Raw genomic sequence first — 20,830 nt, 5'->3', positions numbered from 1 at the left:
TATATTTAGTTTTGATAATGAAAAATAAAATTAATAATATAATTTGAAAATAAAAATCAATTTAGATGATAAAAATTAATTACATCTTAATGATGAAATTATTTTATCTATGATTATTATCTTGGTGCTCTAAAATTCTTTTATATGATTTATTAAGTACCAAAATTAATTTTATCGTACAATTAAATCTTGATGACAATTGAAATATTATATTTCTATTTGATCAAAATTGTTGAATGAAAATTAAATTCAATGCCAAAATATCTTGTGATAAATTTCTTATGGCATTTTGGAATGTTGTGTTTTTAATTGATTCAAAATGAATTTCGAATAAAATATCTTTTAAATCAAAAGAAATCATTTCTTGTAATGCCATAAAACTGTCAACAGTTTGTCAAGAAATTGTCGACAGACAAAATGTTTTGTCATCAAACTATCGACATCTGTTGATAAAACTGTTCGCAAAAAGCCTTCAACGACTATTTTTTCAAATGCCAACAACGCCAAACGGCTAGATTCTTCTTAAATCTTATGGGACACCTATAAATACACATCAAAGATGATCTAGAGAAGATTAATATATGAGAATTAAATGAAGTGAGCTAGCAAATTTTATTTATCTTCTCAAATTATATATGTGCTTTAATTTTTCTCTCTCAAATGATTTGATTATCATTTGTATTATCGTGTTCAAGCGTTGTACTTTATTTTTTAGAGATCATTGTAATTAAGAGATCTATCTCTTAGATTCTCTCTTATTATTCAACTCTTGTATTTCCTAACTTATGTAACTTGAGGGCCTACTTGTGTAAGTAAGAGATTGTAATTCTCATTCTTGGACTAGAGAGCCTACTTAGGTTCAACTAGGAGATTATAATGGATTGGTTTGCAAAATCCTTAACGAGGAGATAAGGTAGTGAATTAGGGTTGGCTTAAAGCAAACCACTATAAATCCTTCATGTTCTTTTCTTACTTGTGTTATTTGGTTTGTTTATCATTGCTAGCATTTCATTATCTTCACTTGCACTAAATTTTTATTTTCCACCAAAAGGATTTTAAGTTTCAAACAAATTTTTAATTTACCTAATTCAGCTCTTTCTTGGATATGTGTCATAGCATTTCAAATCTAACATTTTGAACGTGTTTATAAAGAAAACAGTTAAAACGATTTTATATTGTTTTGAGGTTTTTTATATATATTTTTTAAAAATATAAAAATAAACATATTTTTATTATTTTAAAAAATTAAGAATGAAAACGACCTACAATTAACATTACTGAGTTTTCTTTTGGTCTAAACTCAATTTAACATTGGAAGCCATTTTAATAAAAAATCTCAAATTCGATGTTGTTGAAACGACGTGCCGATTTCTATAAAAGACCGAGGGAGTAGAGTGTGACGAGTAGTGGGAACGAGAGAGAGAAAGAGCCATGGAGAAGAAGCAGTTGGAGCAGTTCAAAGGGCAAGCGAGACTGCCCAAATCGGCCGTCCCGAAACGTTACGACATCAAGCTCAAACCGGACCTGGTGAACTGCAAGTTCGAAGGCGCCGTCGAAATATCCGTCGACGTATTGGCCGACACCAGCTTCATCGTCCTCAATGCCGCCGATCTCGTTGTTGACCCTAAATCCGTTCGCTTTTCCACAGATCAGACTGGTTCCAAGGTATTATTCCCTTCGAAAATAAAAAATGGAAGAGAAAATAAAAAGACTGCTTGTGGATTGTGAAATTCAATTATTTTTTTTGTCGTTCAGCTGGTGTTGGAGGCTTTGGAGGTTGAGCTGTTGGGAGAAGATGAGATCCTGGTGGCGGAGTTTCCCCGGAATCTGCCGCTCGGAGTTGGGGTTTTGTCCATTTCCTTCCAAGGAACCCTCAATGATAAAATGAAAGGCTTCTACAGAAGGTAAGGACATTAGAAAACATTGTCTTCCCTTTCTCTATATAGATTTTTTTTTTTTTTTTCAGTTTATCTTCGTTGATTGCTTGATTGGTACGTTATATGGGCATTATTATGACTTCTCATGGCATTTTGCCGATGGCGAATGTTGCATGTTTCTCTTGTTCTGCTACATTTTCTGATATTTGTTTGTTCTTGTTCCCTCTTCAAAATTCCTATTTTTTTATTTTTGATATATCTGTAATCTCTATCATAATTTCGCAATTTGTTGATAGAAGGTTATTGAAGGTGTTCCTTACTGTTCGTTTCCTGGTATGCAGTAACTTCTCCCTCTCCCTCTCTCTCTCTCTCTATATATATACACACACACACACACACACACACACACACACACAAACATACGTTAATCATGAACCTTGATCCAACTTTTTTGTTCATGTACCCAGTATTTCATGGTCTGCCTCTTAACTAATTTATTCAATGCCACTTCATTTCTTCGTTTACCATGAGATGGTGTACGGTCAAGACTCTTCTTTGGCTTACATGGTGAACTTTCCTCAAGGATGATTTCACGCATCTATAGAGAATGTTTAGGGACGACTTGACACACACACACACACACAATATTTGATAGAATTTTAAAAATTTTATGGCTTATTGTGCGGTCAACCAGAGCCCCTTCTATAGTCCTAGCATTCAATATATGTTCTGTTTGTGAGTTTCAGTTTCAACAAAGAACAAATCGCAAAATCTGTTGTATACTGATATTTCATTGTAATTTGTGGATCTCATTTCTATTACAATTATCTTCTTCAGTACTTATGAGCATAATGGGGAGAAGAAGAACATGGCAGTGACACAGTTTGAACCAGCTGATGCTAGGCGGTGCTTTCCCTGTTGGGATGAACCTGCTTTTAAGGTGCCTATTTATTAAGTCCTCGTTGCCTTCCTTGTGTGTATGAGCATTTCTTTATGGATAAATCTGAAGAAAATGTCCTTTTATTTCATACAAAAAATAAATGATTACATGTATAATCTTTGTTTTGTACAAAAAATCTTCAAGTACTCAGAAAAGATTGAATCACTCCACCAACTAGAATATTTATTGCTTTAATGTCAAACCACAGATTATAACTTCTTACACTCACAAGAAAATTAGGGCAACATAAGTTGACACCTGTTTTTTTTTAAATCCTTTAGTTTCATAGTGATGGGTTTGTATATGCACGCAAATAAAGTGAACGTTATAAGGATTTCTCTTAATACTGTGATAATTGTTGGTCAGGCTACATTCAAAATCACATTGGAGGTGCCATCAGAGCTCATAGCTCTTTCCAATATGCCAGCTATTAATGAAAAAATGGACGGCACTGTTAAGACAGTTTGCTATCAGGAATCGCCTGTCATGTCTACTTATTTGGTGGCAGTTGTCGTTGGTTTGTTCGACTATTTGGAAGATCATACTTCTGATGGTATCATATACTGTGTTCTTTCCTTTCTCTTAAATGAGCATGTTGAACAACGTATCCCTCACTTTTATTTTGCTGCTGTCAGGAATCAAAGTCCGGGTTTATTGCCAAGTTGGCAAGGCTAGCCAAGGAAAATTTGCTTTAGACGTTGCTGTCAAAACACTCGATCTTTACAAAAAGTATGTTTCTTATCTATTTATTGTGTCAATATTTATTATTATTAGGGATAAACTTCATCTAACAAAATTGGTTGTTTGCAAGTTTGCCTAATGTGCAATGCTTTTTTGTATTTTGCTTATGCAATTCTTAGTTGTTTGGTGTTTTTTTCCCTTTGGATGCTTCTGTAACATCTTTATTTATTCACGATATCATTCACCATTTGGAGTTCTGCAGGTACTTTGCTGTGCCATATTCACTGCCCAAATTGGATATGGTTGCAATCCCTGATTTTGCAGCTGGAGCTATGGAGAACTACGGTCTAGTTACATATCGTGAAACGGCTTTGCTCTATGATGAAAAACACTCTGCGGCTGCTAACAAACAGAGGGTAGTGTTTTTATCCTAACAAGTCTACTCAGGTTCCTGAAAATAGTTATCCAATTTGACATGGATTCTTCCTCTTGTGTTTAATCAACCTCATATTTTGTCTACTACACCATAGGTTGCAACTGTTGTGGCCCATGAACTTGCACACCAGTGGTTTGGCAATCTTGTGACAATGGAATGGTGGACTCATCTTTGGCTGAATGAGGGATTTGCAACATGGGTAACTCACTTTAATTCATTTGTTTCTACTGTGCTGATTACATGGTTTGATAAGTCGTGTATAAATTTGCTCTTTTTATTCAGGTGAGCTATTTAGCAGCTGATAGCTTGTTTCCAGAATGGAAAATTTGGACACAGTTTCTTGATGAAAGTACAGAGGGCCTTAGGTTGGATGGGCTTGCAGAGTCGCATCCCATTGAGGCAAGCTGTCTACTTGAGGGGTTTAATATTTTCACTTCTGATAGATTGAAAAATATATGCCCAAAATCTTGATTTGGAGAATATGTTTCTTTCCAGGTCGAGATAAATCATGCTAGTGAGATTGATGAAATATTTGATGCAATTAGTTACAGGAAAGGTGCATCTGTTATCCGCATGCTGCAGAGCTATCTTGGTCCTGAATGTTTCCAGGTTGGTCCTTTGGTTTCTTATTACACAGTTTCAACTTAGTTGTCAATGGTCTCACATTATTCTTGTAATTTTTTTGCACTTCCATGGTACTTTGGTAGGATCCTGGTCTTTCTTGAATAGAGGTTGAAAAATATTAGAAGCCCTCATTCTTTCTTTCTTCTTTTTTCATCTCTACCCCGCCCACCCCCCCCCCCCCCCCCCCCCCCCCCCACACACACACACACACACACACACTCGCGTTCTTTATTTCTCTTTCAGATCTTCTCACTCTGTATGCCTCCCTCCAAATTTCCTTTTTGCTCATTCATTCCACTTTGTATCTACCTACCATATAGGAAGTAGGATAAGAAGAAAAATCAGTGTACCAGGTGCAAAACTGACTGTTTAGAAAAAGCCTCATTACAGTGAGATTACGTCAGCTAGTCTTCCATTAGTTGTTTTGTTTATCAGTTGGAAACCATGTTCTGGAAGCTTCAATTACTTTACTTTTTCCTTCTTAGCTGAAGTTTTTGGGGATTTGAAAATTTTGGTGCTTAGACTACACCTTAAGTTGACATGGTTACCTAGGTCCATGTAGCCTAACTGATCATGGCATCTTCGTAATTTTATTGGTGGTCTGGTAGGGGCAGAAGCATACATGAGGTGATAAGGATGCTTTACACTATTCATTATTGGAAGCAAATAAGCAGTACTCAGTATTCTGTGTTCATCTACGTGTGGAGAAGTCTTGTAACAGTGTGGTTATACCATCTCCTGTGCCATTACTCCTAAGCCTTATAACTTCTTAGCTGAAGTTTTCTGTATTTGAAGGATTTGGTGCTTAGACATACACCTGTAGCTGACATGGATACAAGATACTTAGGTCCATGCAGCATAACTGATCATGGTTTTTTCAGAATTTCATTGATGGAGGTTTGGTAAGAGCAGAAGCTTCTATGAGATAATAATGATGCTCCCATTATGTGAAGAAAATAAGTAGAGCATCCTTTATTACTGATTTTATTGTGCAATGCTATGTTAGTTGAATTCCTGAATCTACTTTTGCCTTGTTTTATCAGAATCAAATTCTTTTTTTATCTTTATTGTTTTATCTTAAAGTAATCACACTTTTTTATGGTGGTTTTTTCATGCAATTAGAGGGCCCTTGCTTCATACATTAAAAAATATGCTTGCTCAAACGCAAAGACAGAAGACTTGTGGGGTGTCCTTGAGCAGGAATCTGGTGAACCAGTGAATGAGCTGATGAATTCATGGACAAAACAAAAAGGTTACCCAATTGTATCTGTCAAAGTCAAAGGTCAAAACTTGGAGTTGGAGCAGGTTTCCATATCAACTCGTGTCTGTTTGCATGTTAAAAACTGTGCTATGGCATTCTTTGAGTGGATTGCAAACCTGTCTCTTACATGTATAAATTCTGTTTATGATATATGAAACTTGAGGAAATTCTGACATTTGCTAATTCAATGACAGTCACAATTCCTGTTGGGTGGTTCCCCTGGGGATGGGCAATGGATTGTTCCAATAACACTGTGCTGTTGCTCATATGAAAATCGCAAGAGTCTTCTATTGCAAGTAAAATCTGAAACTCTTGATACAAAGGAATTCCTTGGCTGCTCAATCTCCGAAGGTAGCCTTGCAGATACAGGGGTTTGGATAAAACTAAATGTAGATCAGACAGGCTTTTATAGGGTGAAATATGGTGAAGAACTTGCAGCCCGACTTCGATATGCAATAGAGGCCAAATACTTGTCTGCAACTGATAGATTTGGTAGTTTTTCACTAGTTTTTTGTTTTTAAGATTTAAGAATATTTGGAATGCTCATCTTTCTTTTTGTTTGTTTGTTTTTCCTTTTCAACAGGAATTTTGGATGATTCATTTGCCTTATGTATGGCATGCCATCAGCCCTTAGTCTCCTTGCTTACCTTGATGGGTGCTTACAGGGAGGAACTTGAATACACTGTTCTGTCTAACTTGATCAGTGTAATGATCATTTTCATAAACTGTTAATATTTTTCCAGGCTTCTATTTGGTCCTAAATGCAATTCTTGTTTCCACAGATAAGCTACAAAATTGCAAGAATTGCTGCTGATGCTGCTCCTGAATTGCTGGATAACATGAAACAGTTTTTCATTAACCTGTTTCAGTGTTCAGCAGAGTAAGTTCCTCATGTACTGTGTTGGCTTCACCTTGGAAATTATGGAAAATTAGAACATTTAAGCATTTTATAGCAGTAAGTTGTGCTTAAGCTTCAGCTTGGAAATTATGGCAAATTAGGAAGTTCTGCTTTACTTTGCAATATGGTTGGCTGTCAATGGGTCTATACTATGAAGGACTATGCATATAGTACAGTGGACAACCATAGTATATGCAGATGATATTATGATTAGCGACAATAATGCCAAGGCATAAATGAGTCTGAAGTCAGTTTTAAATAAGTTTCATGCTAAGGATTGTGTAGTGAAAATGCTAGATATTGTCAAAATTCTTTTCAGCTTAAGTATGTTCTTGATTCATGATATGAAACAGGGATGTTAGTACCTAAGTCTATTGATACTAAGGACAGGCTATTTTGATTCACAGATCCTGTGGCTAATCTAATTCTCCACAGAATTTTGTTCTTGATCTATGTCTGAGACAAGAATATTAGAATCTAAGGCTGTTGGTATAGAAGATTTGGTTTGGAAATTGAACTACTTGACTATTACTAGACCAGATAGATCCTGCCACAAGTTTTGTTAGTTTATAGTCACATCACATACAAGTCATTGGAATATAATAATACAAATTATGACGTATCTTAAGGACACACATGCAAACTCTAATATATCAAGATCATGGTGATAATCTAATCTATGGATATGCAGATGAAGGCTGGGAAATTTCTTCATCAACAATATGCACTATCAGATATTGCCTCTTCATTGGAGACAACTTAGTGTTCTAAAAGAGCAACAAACTAAAAGTAGCTCAATCTACTGTTGAGTCTAAGGATAGGTTAGAACACATGCTAATTGTGAGTTGATATGGCCAAAACATAATTAGAAAAGGTTGCAAATTAAACATTTGCAAGCTCTGGAGTTAATATGCATAATCATGCTATAATTTTTATATTACTTTCAGTCATGTGAAGCCTCTAGGGGCAAGATGGTCAATTTACATAATCAGTTGACTATAAGGGAGGTGCGTGCTATTTTTGAAAAAACAAAGATGATTGATGCAATTTTTCCGAATCTCAAGCGTGGTGTGTGAAATTTACCCTTAATATAAATACAAAGTAAGGTAGTTCTAGCTTGTTGCCTAGTTATTTTGTGTGTGTAAAACAATGAATCTATCAACTTTATTCAACTTTTACATGCAATGGCAGTATGAAACTTGGATTGAAAAGTTGGCATATTTGTAGTTTACATGCCATATCAAGTAAAGCTTTAGAAATTGAGAGAGGTAGCAAGAGTAATGCAACGAGGGAAAGAATCACATGGTAAGAAGTAAAAGAACATTTACATTTTCAAACAATAATAGGAAACTTTGACTTGGGGTGGAGATGAGCAATGAATACCAGCTCCTTTGGTGGACACGGATGATGAGGATGTAGAACAATCAATTGGAATAGATGAAGATACAGTTGGAGTGACATAGTATAGAATTCACAAGAGGATAGTGTTCTCAATTTTATTGAAGTAGCAAGGTTGAGTAAAATATGGTGTGAACTCAAAAGTATAATATTAATGTAAAGGTTGGAGGGCAAGCCTTGGTAGCAATGGTAATGTTGTCCCTTTGTGACAAGGTCACAACTTTGAGTTGTGGAAACAACCACTTTGCATAGAAAAGCAAGAGCAAGCCTGAGTAAAATTATGACCCTTCTTTAAGCCTCACAAAGTGGGGAGTATTGTGCATTAGGAACACTCTGTGGTTTTTAAAAGAATTTTTGAAGAATCGCGCACTAACATTGTTGTCATTGTGAGTACCTCAAGACAATATATGTGATTTAGGATCCAACTTGTTAGCCCATAGACAAAAGGAACACATCCAAAAATATGACACATAGACAATTGTCAAAGGCTCAAGGCATGCCAAGGCACAACAGTGGTTGGTGAAGGAATTTATGGATCATAAGCACAGTGGAAAATAATTTTTTTTTAACATAAATTCCTTGGAATCTTTCCAAGGGAATGGATTACGGAGGAGAGGGCATAGGATTATCTCTTAACGTGCAAATCCAAACTCATAAAGCAGTAATCACCAAGCCGATCAAGTGCCTCTTAACACTATCCATGCGAGCTTGCAATCCAAGAACCTGGAAGGGGGTGGCTTTTTAAGGACAAAAGAGTGTTAGCTCAAGAGGGTGGCATGGGAGCTTTCTCACATGCACGTCACAAGGCATCAATGGCTTAAGAGGCACGCTTAAAGGAACCATACAAGGGTTGTTTAAAACCCTTAGGCGCAAACCCTAATTAATGAGGTTGGGCTGCATGGTATTTTAAGCCTATGTTTTAAACACTTTAAAACATAACATTGGACCTTTCTTTTCAATCTCCTTTTGGACTTTATGTCTTAACCACTTTAAAATAACCCATTTGGGCTTTAGTTTTAAACACTTTAAAACAACTCATTAAGCTCCTTAACTCACCCAATGTTCTTAGGTTAGTTTCATAAATAAGCCCATAGCTTAATTAAGTAACAATTCACCAAGACTCGAGCCCTTAATTTGGGTAGCCCAGTCCAACTAGGATTTTAGGTGAATTATGACAAACTTAATTAAAAGACTAATTTATTATAAGTTCTAAAATATTAACTATTAATATTTATCCTCATTAGGATTCCTCAATCCTAATCGAGTCCCCCCCCCCCCCGGTTATCTTGTATTTGCAAACCCTTATTGCATGCAACCCATTAGGCTTCTACATATGTTGGTCATGACTTTATTGAATAAAGTTATAGACCACGAGAGGATTCTAGCAACCCATCATGGCCCCGAATTGGTAGAATGATCAATTTATAATCATTGCCTTTCAATAACGGTCTTTTTATGCAATTCAATTCATTCATCAGTTTAAAGTGTCTCAATAAAACGAGAACATGATTGTGTGTCAATCCTCATTCAGTGTTTGATTATAATGTTTTTTTGGTTTCTGGAAAGTATAGCTTCCATAGGATCACTATCCTGCTACAGCCATAGACTTACAAGTTATATTTCTCCAAAGGGCCCATGAGACATATCTCCCCAAATTAGGGGTTGATGAATCCTGTCTTGGCTCACACACCACCTTCACATGCTTCATGGTATATCCTATCATTGCCGTACTCACACCTCTTATTGAGATGCTTCCTTAGCAGTGACAAAGCATGTGAATCTACATGCAAGACATAGTGGTGACCTCAAGTCGAAGGATCACTTGCACAACCGCCACTAGAGGTTTCCTTAGACACTCTTGCAAGATTCATAAGGAATCCTTTTGGTTGGGTTAGTCCAATGAACTTGTACTCACCAACAAGCACCCATGTACTAGCTTAGGTATCCCATACCCATAGTCCATAAGATCAATTACTACATTTCCTAAAGGTAACATCATAGCACACACTGGTGTCTTTGTGTTATTGATGTTCCATCTCAATGACACTTTTGGCCAATGACAAGTTTAAGATTGTACTCTTAGGTGTATTAAGGACCTTATAATTGAAGTCACACCTCAATTTCTTTCTACACAGAGTAAACCTAGGGACTTTGTCTTTAGGCATGTTATATTTAAGTAATTGTTGAATGAATAAATAAGTATAAAAGACAAAGCTTGCCAATAGATAACATGAATATGAAAGAACTAGATATATTACTCAACAAATATATCACATCTTAATGTATCAAATACAATTTAACCTTTAAGCTGTAGGGCATACACTAACAGTTGGAGCCTAAGCGTGAGGTGCAAGTTGCATGACTTATAAGATTCCATGGGAGAGCCCCTGGAGGACTTGTAACATCTTGAATTAATCTACTCTGCTATGATAACTATAAGATTGTCAATCAAGCCATGTATCCAACCACTTGTGATGCCATTTCTCTTGTCAGGCTTTATCGTAGATAGCATTTATCTTGCACATTTTAGCGATTGAACTACATTTCTGACCAGCTTTTCTGCTGCAGTTCATTGATTTCTCAATTATGCAATTTGAACTTCACACCTCAGCAGTTTTTGGTCTTTCAAATGCAAAATTATTTTTACATTTTTGTGTCTTTTATTTCAAAATTTCTAATGCTGTTTAAGTTCCTGGTCAGAAAACTAGGTTGGGATCCTAAAGAAGGTGAGAGCCACTTGGATGCCATGTTGAGAGGAGAACTATTGACTGCCTTAGCCCAGTTTGGACATGTTGTTACACAGAATGAAGCAAGAAGGCGTCTTAATGCATTCTTAAATGACAGGAATACACCTCTTCTTCCACCTGACATAAGAAGGGTACCTATAGACAGTGTTTATCTATTTTCCCCTTCCATTTATTGTTCTATCATATGTGTCTTATGGTCATTTCTTTTTGCAGGCTGCCTATGTGGCTGTGATGCGAACTGTCAGCACATCAGATAGATCTGGTTATGAATCTCTTTTGAGGGTTTATCAAGAAACCGACCTGAGCCAGGAGAAAACACGAATTCTAGGTAATTACAATATTTTTTTCAAAATGATAGAAAAGAAATTGAATGTAATAAAGGTTTTCACCACTAGATTGCCTCGATGTTTATATAGGTGCTTTAGCATCCTGTCCAGATCCAGATATTGTGCTTGAAGTTCTCAACTTTATACTGTCCTCTGAGGTACTTTCGTTTTGTCTTTACTGCCTTGATTATAATGAAAGTTTAGAATTTTTGAGCTACTTATCTGGGAAGCAAAAAGTTTGCAACTTGGATGCCATAATATCTTGAAGTTTATTGGAGCTGAGTTTGTTTCTTTCCTTCATTCAGGTTCGCAGCCAAGATGCTATTTTTGGAGTCCAAGTTGGTATAGAGGGGCGTGAAACAGCTTGGAGGTGGCTGAAGGTAACCTTGATCCTGCATTTATCTGAGAAAGCACTTAACATAGAACATACTGGCTGAGAACCTGTAACTATCATGATTCTTACTTCTGAAAAAAGAAAAAAGAATATATAGAATTTATTTTGTTCACATCTGTGATTGGAAGGCCACAGGTTCGAGTTTTGGAAACATTTTTTTTTTAAAGGAAAAAGTTGGAGGAAAATAACATCTCTTGACTCTCACAAAGCAAGGAGTCTTGTGCACTTAGAACACCCTTTTAAATCACTGGAGAAAACATCCTGATGTATCATCTTGATACTTGGAAATAATGAATTAGTCCAAGGGGTTAGATAATTGAAGTTCACTTAGATCAAAAGTGTTAAATTAAGAAGCATTATTACATGTATGAATATGGATATGGTAAGGGTTATAGATATGGACATGGCATGTGGTGATTTCATAGAAACAAAGATAAGGATATGGTGAGATATGACAAAAAATATTATTTGTATATTTAAAAAAAGGATAAAAAACCTAAAAAATATTGAAAATTTACCACTAGTTTATAGATACCTCCCAACCTATGGTAATGATAAATATAAAATATTGAAAAGAGGCCATCATTCCAATTTGAAGATACTATTCAGTTCTTCTCATGATGATGTGATTATAATTTGGCAAACAAAAAGTTAAGGCCTCATTTGATTTACTAACGCAATCAATTTTTTGTTTTTATCATCTCTATTTTGGGCAAAAAGCAGAAAATGGTCATTGGTGCTCTATTTTTGTTTCCAAAAAATTCAACTATTCTTTTGGAAAAAATAAAAGCACCAAATGGTGTTTATGTGTTCATACTTTGTTTTTGATCGAATAACTAGCCATGTCTTTAATCAACCCAACTTTTCACAATTGATAAATCACATCTACTTTATCAACTTCGGTGACCAATCAACCACAACTTTTAATTGATTGAAAATGCAAAACAAAAACTTCTATAAATCATTTTAATCTCCCAATTAACATTTTTGTCAAACATCATTTTTTAATTTTTATTTTAAAATATTTGAAAAATGATAACTTTATCAAATGTAATGTTTAATTTTTTAATAGAAAACGAAAATAAATATGAAAAATAGAAATGAATCAAATAATGCCTAAGTAACTAATTTTATTGAAGTTGTGATTATGACAATTTTGTAAACAAGTCACAAACTTTCATCATACTATGTGTAGGGTTGGCTGCATGAATTTTAGACCTTCAGTAATCTCCCTACATGACTATATGCACATGCATAAGTGAAGTTGACTCTCTCTTATTCTATTTCTTAGCCAAGACCAAATACAATTTGAGGCATGTTTAAGCCCTGGTAAGATTCTCTGCTTTGTGTCAAATTAAACCATATGCTCCACCACTTGTGCATGCCCCAGTCAATTCCTTTGAGTTTCAATCTTGTGAATGTATTCCCCAGGTAGGATACTTAACACACTAGGCACAGCACTGCCTGCATCAATATGCACAATACCTAGCTTTCGTCTCTCAGTCTCAGTGTCGGCCATCAGAATCAGAGATGAATTCTAGCATCATTTAGTAAATTGGAGCAAGATTTATGAACCTTTGTAGGGTTTGCACTTGGAGCTTGTAAACTAACTAGTTCAATAAAGCTGTGTTTGGAAAATGGTTCTGGAGGTATGTGAGTGAACCTAATAGATAGTGGCAAGTTTTTTGGTGGATGATGAATTCAGGTGTAGTTGGGGAGGCTGGCCTATGGTTCACATTAGAACTCCACTTGGAATTGGGGTTTTGGTAGGGTATTACTGAGTGTGGGGGATTTCATATGGAATGCAGCTTTCAATGTCAAGATGGGCATTATGGTTAAGTTATAGCCATAGATATTGTGGGCATAGAACACCTAGTGAAGTGTCCCTGAGCTTTTGTTTTAGCTAGGGATAAAAACATCTCGGTGAAAGATATTTATACATGGACTCAAGAGGGTATGGTGTGGTGTCCTAACTTTAGGTTTTTCAAGGATGCTTCAGGACCAGTTTATTGCTGGGAAGGGGGTAGATAGTGGACATGGCACCCAACAAGTGGAGAGACTTTTATTTGTCTTTTTTTAACGTTATTGATGATGTCAGGGAGGTTGATTTCGTTGAAAGGCAGTTTGGAAAACAAGAGTAGCACCTTTTCTTTTTTTTTTTTGGATTGACAATTTGACGAAGTTGATACATATTCTAGTTGACAGGTGCTATGTGTGCAAGGGTTGTAGGGAAACAGTAACCATCTTCTTTGCATTTTGATTTGGCAAGGCAGATGTTCAAGGTCAATTGGGTGATGCCAGCCACAGTTTCAGAGTTGTTTCTCTCTTGGCCTCAGAGCCGTCTGAGGTGAAGTTAGAGACGGGTGTGGGATATCACCATGTTTTATGTGGTATGGAGCATGTGGATAGAAAGCAATAGAAGAGTTCTTAAAAGCATGGAGAGCCTGATTCATCTTCTGTAGGGAAGATTCCCTGTTTCCTTATTTTTGTGGCTGAAAGAGTAATCCTCTTTTTGTCTATCCTCCTCCACATTGTTCATAGAGGGAATAATATAGCAGAAAGTTTTTTCAGTTTTCTCTTTCTTTACTTCCTTTTATATAGGTCCCTTTGGAGCTTTTTCAATGATACAATAACAACAATTGCACGCTGTAATCCCACTAAGTGCAGTCTGCTACATGAATTCTAGTCTCTACCATAGTCATACCCTTTTAAAAAAACCATTATATTATTTGTCATGTCTATAAAGAGTTCACACCAAGTTCTCTTTGGTCTTCCCTGCCCAGCTTTTGCTACTAACTTCCTCTGAAGCTGAACTTTTTAATTAACTTGAGAAGTTCTGAATTTGGAATATAAGTCTAATTATTTACCTGGAAGGACTGGCTCTGATGGAAATGCAATCTGGTTCTTTTACTGATTGCTTTCATCAACTTAAGTTTCAAATTTGATACAAGTTTTGTAATCAATGTAGAGTAGCTTGAGCCAGTGGAAGGGCAGAAGGTTAATTGATATCAACTTTGGCCTTACTATAGTCAATTACCTGGCTGATATCTCACTGCGTGATAAAAGGATTAATTCGTTGTCTTCTTCATTCTTTTCTCAGTGTATACTTAATCTTACTATCTGATGTATATGCAGGCCAAACCTGACTGTAATCATTCCCCAATTTTAATTGGTGTCATTTCTTTTTAAGCTCCAAGTTGATACTGCAGATTACCCTCCAAAAGGTTGAAATTCATATGTTACTTTTGGTTTTCCCTTTCTTTGGCATACAGGATAACTGGGATTACATCTCAAAGACATGGGGCTCTGGGTTTCTGATCACTCGCTTTGTCAGCACAGTCGTGTCACCAGTTTGTTCTCGTTTCTCTCTCTCTCTCTCTCTCTCTCTCTCTGTTTGATTCCTCACAAGTTCTTTTTTGCCTTGCTCGTTTTTCTCTTCCCTGTAGTTTGCTTCTTTCAATAAAGCAAAGGAAGTGGAGGAGTTCTTTGCAAGCCGGACTAAGCCTGCAATCGCAAGGACCTTGAAGCAGAGCGTGGAGCGGGTTCACATCAATGCAAAGTGGGTTGAAAGCATTCAGAAGGAGAAGCATCTAGCTGAGGTTGTTCAAGAGCTGGCTCACAGGGAGTACTAAGAGACAACAAGACAGCATGAGAAGGCATTCCATTTCCACAGCACAGAATCCTCATTTACACCCAGTAACCAAAAACTCTCATAAGAACAATTTAGGGAAAATCAGTTCTATAATAATAATCATAGTAATCTGGATTATTGTTCTGTATCCTTTTTGATAAAGCTTGGTGGTGGTTGGTTTTTTGAAAGATACTCTGGTTCTGTGTCCAATGATTTTATGCCTGTTGCCGTCTCTATCTATATATAATGCAGCATTCACTTGCCATGAAAACAGTTTTACCATTTGATGTGGTAGCCTGGCGGTTGAGATATGTCCGGTTTGAGTCTTCGTTATTGTTAGTAAGGCTGGCAATAAGCCGAGCTAGACCTAGCTCGAGCTCTCAGCTCGATTGATTTTAGCTTGGTTCATAGCTCGGCTCGAGCTTGATATGAGCTGATTTTTTTAGTTCGAGCTCAACTCGATGATGATTATGAGCTAGGTCGGCTCAACTTAGCTCGAAACTATCATCTTGTTTTTATGTATATATATATATATATTTAAATAATATATGTGATATACTTATTTATATTTAAATAATATATTTATAAAATTATTAAGTATATTTTATATTATTGAGTATTAAGTAATAAATATTTTTTATTTAATAAATTTATAAAATTAATATATATAAGTATATTGAGTTGGCTCGTGAGTCAAATGAATCGAGCTAATGGTAGCTCAAGCTCGACTCATTTACTAAATGAGTCAAATATTTGAGATCAAACTTGGTTCATTTATATCACGAACTAGCTTAGTGAGTTAATTATCAAGTCAAATCTTGAGGCAATTTACAAGTAGCTCGGCTTATTGCCAGCCCTAATTGTTAGGATGGTCATAATCAATGATGTTATTAAGAATGATTTTTATCCAAGTACTAAAGATGGCTAAATTCTCCCTTGAAAGACCTAGTAATGATTGACTATGAACTATTAAAATCCTAACTAATAAAGAATCTTGTAAGACCGACCAGGACTCAATGCATATTAATACATAGTAGTATTAATATATGTTGAAAAATCATAGGTTTGCTTAGTTGATAAGAAGGCTTGAGTTGGGATTTTTATTAGAACTAAGAGTGCATTTGATTGGTCACATTTTTCATAGAAAATTGTCATTTTTCACTCACATTTCAGTTTTTGAGGTGTTTGATTAGTTAAACTTTTGTTGGAAAAGGTTTTCTTCGGAGGGTAGATTAAATTTTTCAAGGAATTGAAAAGCAGTTCATTGCGTACATTGCTCACATCTCCATCCCTTCAACAATGATTTCTCTTCATCCTCTAGGGTTTTTTCTCTTCCATTCGACGTCGGCTCTTTCCTTTCATGTTCGTCACCCCATTTCTGCCAAAGACGAGCTCTGATTCTGGGTTCTAGATCATTGTTCATCTTTGTCCACGTTAAGGTTTTCAACCACATTCTTTTCTGTTTTTCGTAGATCTGGCGATCAATCTTGATTTTCATCCATTGTAAGTTTTCTGATGCCCTTTTTTTTTGGTTTACAGGCACCTTTCGACTTCCCCTTTGTTTTTCTAACTTGGAATCAACGGTCGACCATCTTTCAAGTTCCCCTTTATTTTTTGTTAACTCAGAATCGAAGATTGGCCACCTTTCGAGTTGCCCTTCGCTTTCTAGTTTTCCGGTAATAAGGTTTAGCCAGTCTTTCTTTCTTAATTTTTTGCTAAATGGACAACAATGGCATCATTCTAAATTTTTTGCTAATAACGGTTTGTTTATTCTGCCCATTTGTTTATTTATGTCCATTTGCTAAGATCGTTTTGAATTTGTTTGCTAACATCGGTGCGAATTGGTTTGTTTATTTTTTTTTTGAATTTTTTGCTAACATCGGTTTCTTTCTTCCAATTAAAATTTAATATGTCTATTTGTTTATTGAGGGAGTAATTTATTCTGTCCATGCTGCGTGCAAGCCCTCAAAATAATTCCTAAGATGCTTGCTTTAGGACTTTTTCATTTTGCTTTATCCCTTTGTTTTCAATATCTATTTTTACCTTTTATTTGGGATTTTATGGTGTAAAAATTGAGTCTTTACTCTTTAGTTTGTGTAAAATTATGTGAGTTTTTGTTCACCTTGTTTTAGAAAAAACATTTTGTATGTCTTATGGAATTATACTATATAATTTATATGTTGATTTTATTAAATTTTTATTTCATACATGATAGTGAGTAACATGGCTACAAGCAGCAAACGACATCTCCCAATGGCTTCTCGTATAAATTGAGATTCTGAAAGACAAATGACCCTTATACGAATGTTTGGAATGAGTGATAGAATCTGTCATGACCTATTTAGGATGAAAATATGGCTGTTTCATAGATTATGTGCTCGGTTACAAACATATGGATTGGTTAATAGTAGATCTGTCCTAGTTGAGGAACATGCGGCTATTTTTCTAAACATGATCGGACATGACGAACGTAATCGAGTTGAAAGTTTTACTTTCTTTAAATTTGGTCAAACAATGAGTTATTACTTCTATATGGTGTTACATGCTTGTCTTGGACTATATAGAGATGTTAGTAACACCACTATTCACAACTCACCATATGAGAAGGAAAATGTCAAGCCTTAGTTCACATATTTTCAGGCTAGGGGTCGAATTTATTTCCTTATATTTTGTAAAGGTTCAATATTCTAATTTTCTTATTAAAAGTAATTTTTTTTTTTTTGTAAAGGATATTGTAGAGGCAATAAATGATACACATATCGCTATGAATGTCCCCTTAAAGGAACAAATTAGGTATCGCAATAGAAAACAAGTGATTTCTCAAAATGTTTTAGTAGTTTGTACATTTGATATGAAATTTACATATGTGCTTGCCATTTGAGAGGGATCAGCTCATGATGGTCAGTTGTTAAGGAGTGCAATATTACGACAAGAACATAAGTTGATAGTTTCTTTGAGTAAGTTGTACCACTAGTTTGATAACATTTTTTTTTTCATAAAATCATCAATTATTTAATAATAAATATGTAACAAACAATTATGTAATGGGTAAATTCTATCTCTGTGATGTTGGCTTCCCATTGGTTCTGGGATTTCTTATACCATACTACAAGACTCATTATCATCATAGAGACATTGAGGGTTAGTGTCTTGAAAGTAGCAATGAGTTGTTCAATTTTTGGTATTCATCTCTACATAACGTTATTGAGAAGACAATTGGTTTGCTTAAAAAAAGATTTGCATATTCGAGGCATCAACCCTACCACTACATTGAAACATAAGCAAAGATAGTCCTTGCTGCTTGTGTTCTCCACAATTTCTCAAGGATTGATGACATAGAAGATGTTTGTGGTGAGGACATAGATATTAGCGATGATGAGATTTAATCCTACACATGTCGATGTATCTAAAGATGAGACTCCAAATGCTCGCATATCTTTCATAGCTGAAGCAACATGGTCTAATAATAGGAATACAATTGCTAATTTAATGTGGGTTAATTATCATTCCGACCATGATGTTAGAGTTGATTTTGATTGAATTTGTTTTTTTTTTTAATTGTTATTTATGTCCTTATGTAATGGTTCACATAAACTTGCTTGAATTTCATATGTTGTAATTGGCATTGTTGAAATTAAACGTAGGACTTGTTGAATTTTTATTTTTTTAACATGTTATTATGTTATGGTTGACAAACTTTTTAGTGTTTCACATGTTGTAATGGACATTTTTGAAATTGAAGACAGATTATTAGTCAATTATAATTTTTTAACATGTTATTATGTAATGGTTAACCATCAATTTTTAATTTTGGAAGACAAATTTCATGACACGGGATATTATCTCAAGCCCTATGGATCTTAATTCTAAGAATCATCATGTACGTTGGATTGATGCAATGGATATGTATATGATTAGCTCACTATTTCATCAAGTGTTAATTGGTCACAAAAAAAGTGACAATGGTGTTATCACATCTCAAGCAAGCAAAGTAGTTGAGAACATATACAATGGATGTGGAGTTGTAGTGTCAGCTCAAAATGCAAGGGCGCAATTGAAGACTATAAAAAAAATGTTGAACTTCGCCAATTATTAAATATGAGCAGTTTTACTGGACGTGTCACAGTAAATGCATTGGTTTGGGAGGAGTTTCTTATAAAGTATAATACTTCATTAACCAATGAATATTTTTTTCATTACACATTAGTAGTATAGTTTCTTTTGGACATTTACAAGCAAAAAACTGTATATCTTTTTGTTTTTAATTTTTTTTAGTGAAAACCAAAATTTGGAAAGTGGAGGACCAAACTTTATTCTCGATATGATGAGTTGAAGGCTATCCTTGAAAATGATGCTACTACAGGAGATCACTCTTTAACCAACAACGACGATTTCTTTTACATTCATGGTATTTAAAAGTAAATAATAAAAATATGATTTATAATATGTTTTATATAAAAAAATTTAATAAGTTTTTTATTATTAATAATGGATAAAAGTGTAAATGAGGTTGACAGTCTAATTAAAGATACGAATACATGTAGAAGTCGCACTCCTAAGCATAACGTCGAAGGAGAAACCAACAAAATCCGACGTGAACATACTCAACCCATTGATGAGAGCATTATTGCCTTGTCAAATATTGTCGAATCGTCTAAAAGAATTACTAATGCTATGAAGATTCAACCAATGTTAGATATGCAAAATCAAGTCAATTGGCAATTGGTTATAGAAAAACTACAAGACATAAAAATAGACAAGCGTGAGATCATACAAGTTATGAAAGTTTCAATTAGATAAAAATTTTGCTAAAATCTTTATGAGCTTGACTAATGAAACATTCATGCGAGAATTGGTTTTTGAGAATTGACTGTGATTCACCTTCGCTATTTTAGGATACCATTAACTGAAGGCTTAATTAGTGGACAATATTTAGTATGTTTGTTGAAAATAATATTTGCACTTATAAAGACATAAACTGCGCATTTTTATATATTTTTTAACATGTCTATCATCCTTTCTATTTTATTTAGATGTTTAGTATGTTATTCTTTTTATTTAAAAAGATACATATATTGCTAAACAATATATAGTGGTTACTTCACATGATATTTGTCTCTATTTTTTGTAAATTTATAAATCACATTAAAAAAAAGCTATATTTCTCAAAGGATGTACTACAACAAACAAGATATGACATCCAATTACACTACAAAAAAGAAAAAAAGGGACAAATTTCAAATTCAAATATGTACACTTCCTATGGAAAAAGAAACAATTTTCATGAAAAATAATGACTACCAAATAACCAAAATTAGAAAAAAATGACTAATTCTATGAAAAAAAGTAACAATCAAGCACCAAAAATTAGAAAAATATAACAATTTATAGATAAAAAATTAAACCAATCAAACACCCTTAATTGATAATTTTCAAGCAAATTATTTCTAGGCAATTCAACTGTCGCTAACTTATTTTCAAGTTTCATGCATGTAACCAAAAGCACCCTAATATCTAAAATTTTAAACCAAGTACGATAACTGAGTTCAAACAACTTTTTAACTACTTGCTTCGGCAAACACCAATTAGCAATACCAAACAGTAGGGTCAATCGACT

General features: G+C 34.7%; 1 protein-coding gene across 1 annotated transcript; it reads left to right on the top strand.

Moving 5' to 3' along the window:
- The first annotated feature begins 1,391 nt into the window (after nucleotides 1-1,391).
- LOC127786698 (aminopeptidase M1) lies at nucleotides 1,392-15,498 on the top strand. Its single transcript, XM_052314296.1, has 19 exons — nucleotides 1,392-1,665; nucleotides 1,756-1,904; nucleotides 2,715-2,817; nucleotides 3,184-3,370; nucleotides 3,453-3,546; nucleotides 3,761-3,914; nucleotides 4,029-4,133; nucleotides 4,217-4,333; nucleotides 4,430-4,543; nucleotides 5,681-5,863; nucleotides 6,014-6,311; nucleotides 6,403-6,524; nucleotides 6,602-6,699; nucleotides 10,816-10,993; nucleotides 11,076-11,190; nucleotides 11,279-11,346; nucleotides 11,494-11,568; nucleotides 14,855-14,932; nucleotides 15,029-15,498. Exons 1-19 carry the CDS (start codon nucleotides 1,432-1,434, stop codon nucleotides 15,212-15,214), a joined length of 2,658 nt encoding a protein of 885 aa, XP_052170256.1. The 5' UTR covers nucleotides 1,392-1,431; the 3' UTR covers nucleotides 15,215-15,498.
- Nucleotides 15,499-20,830: the final 5,332 nt, after the last annotated feature.

The sequence above is a fragment of the Diospyros lotus genome, chromosome 12, assembly GCF_014633365.1.
Source record: "Diospyros lotus cultivar Yz01 chromosome 12, ASM1463336v1, whole genome shotgun sequence".
Classification (NCBI taxonomy): Eukaryota; Viridiplantae; Streptophyta; class Magnoliopsida; order Ericales; family Ebenaceae; genus Diospyros; species Diospyros lotus.
This window is presented reverse-complemented; position numbering and strand designations above follow the sequence as displayed.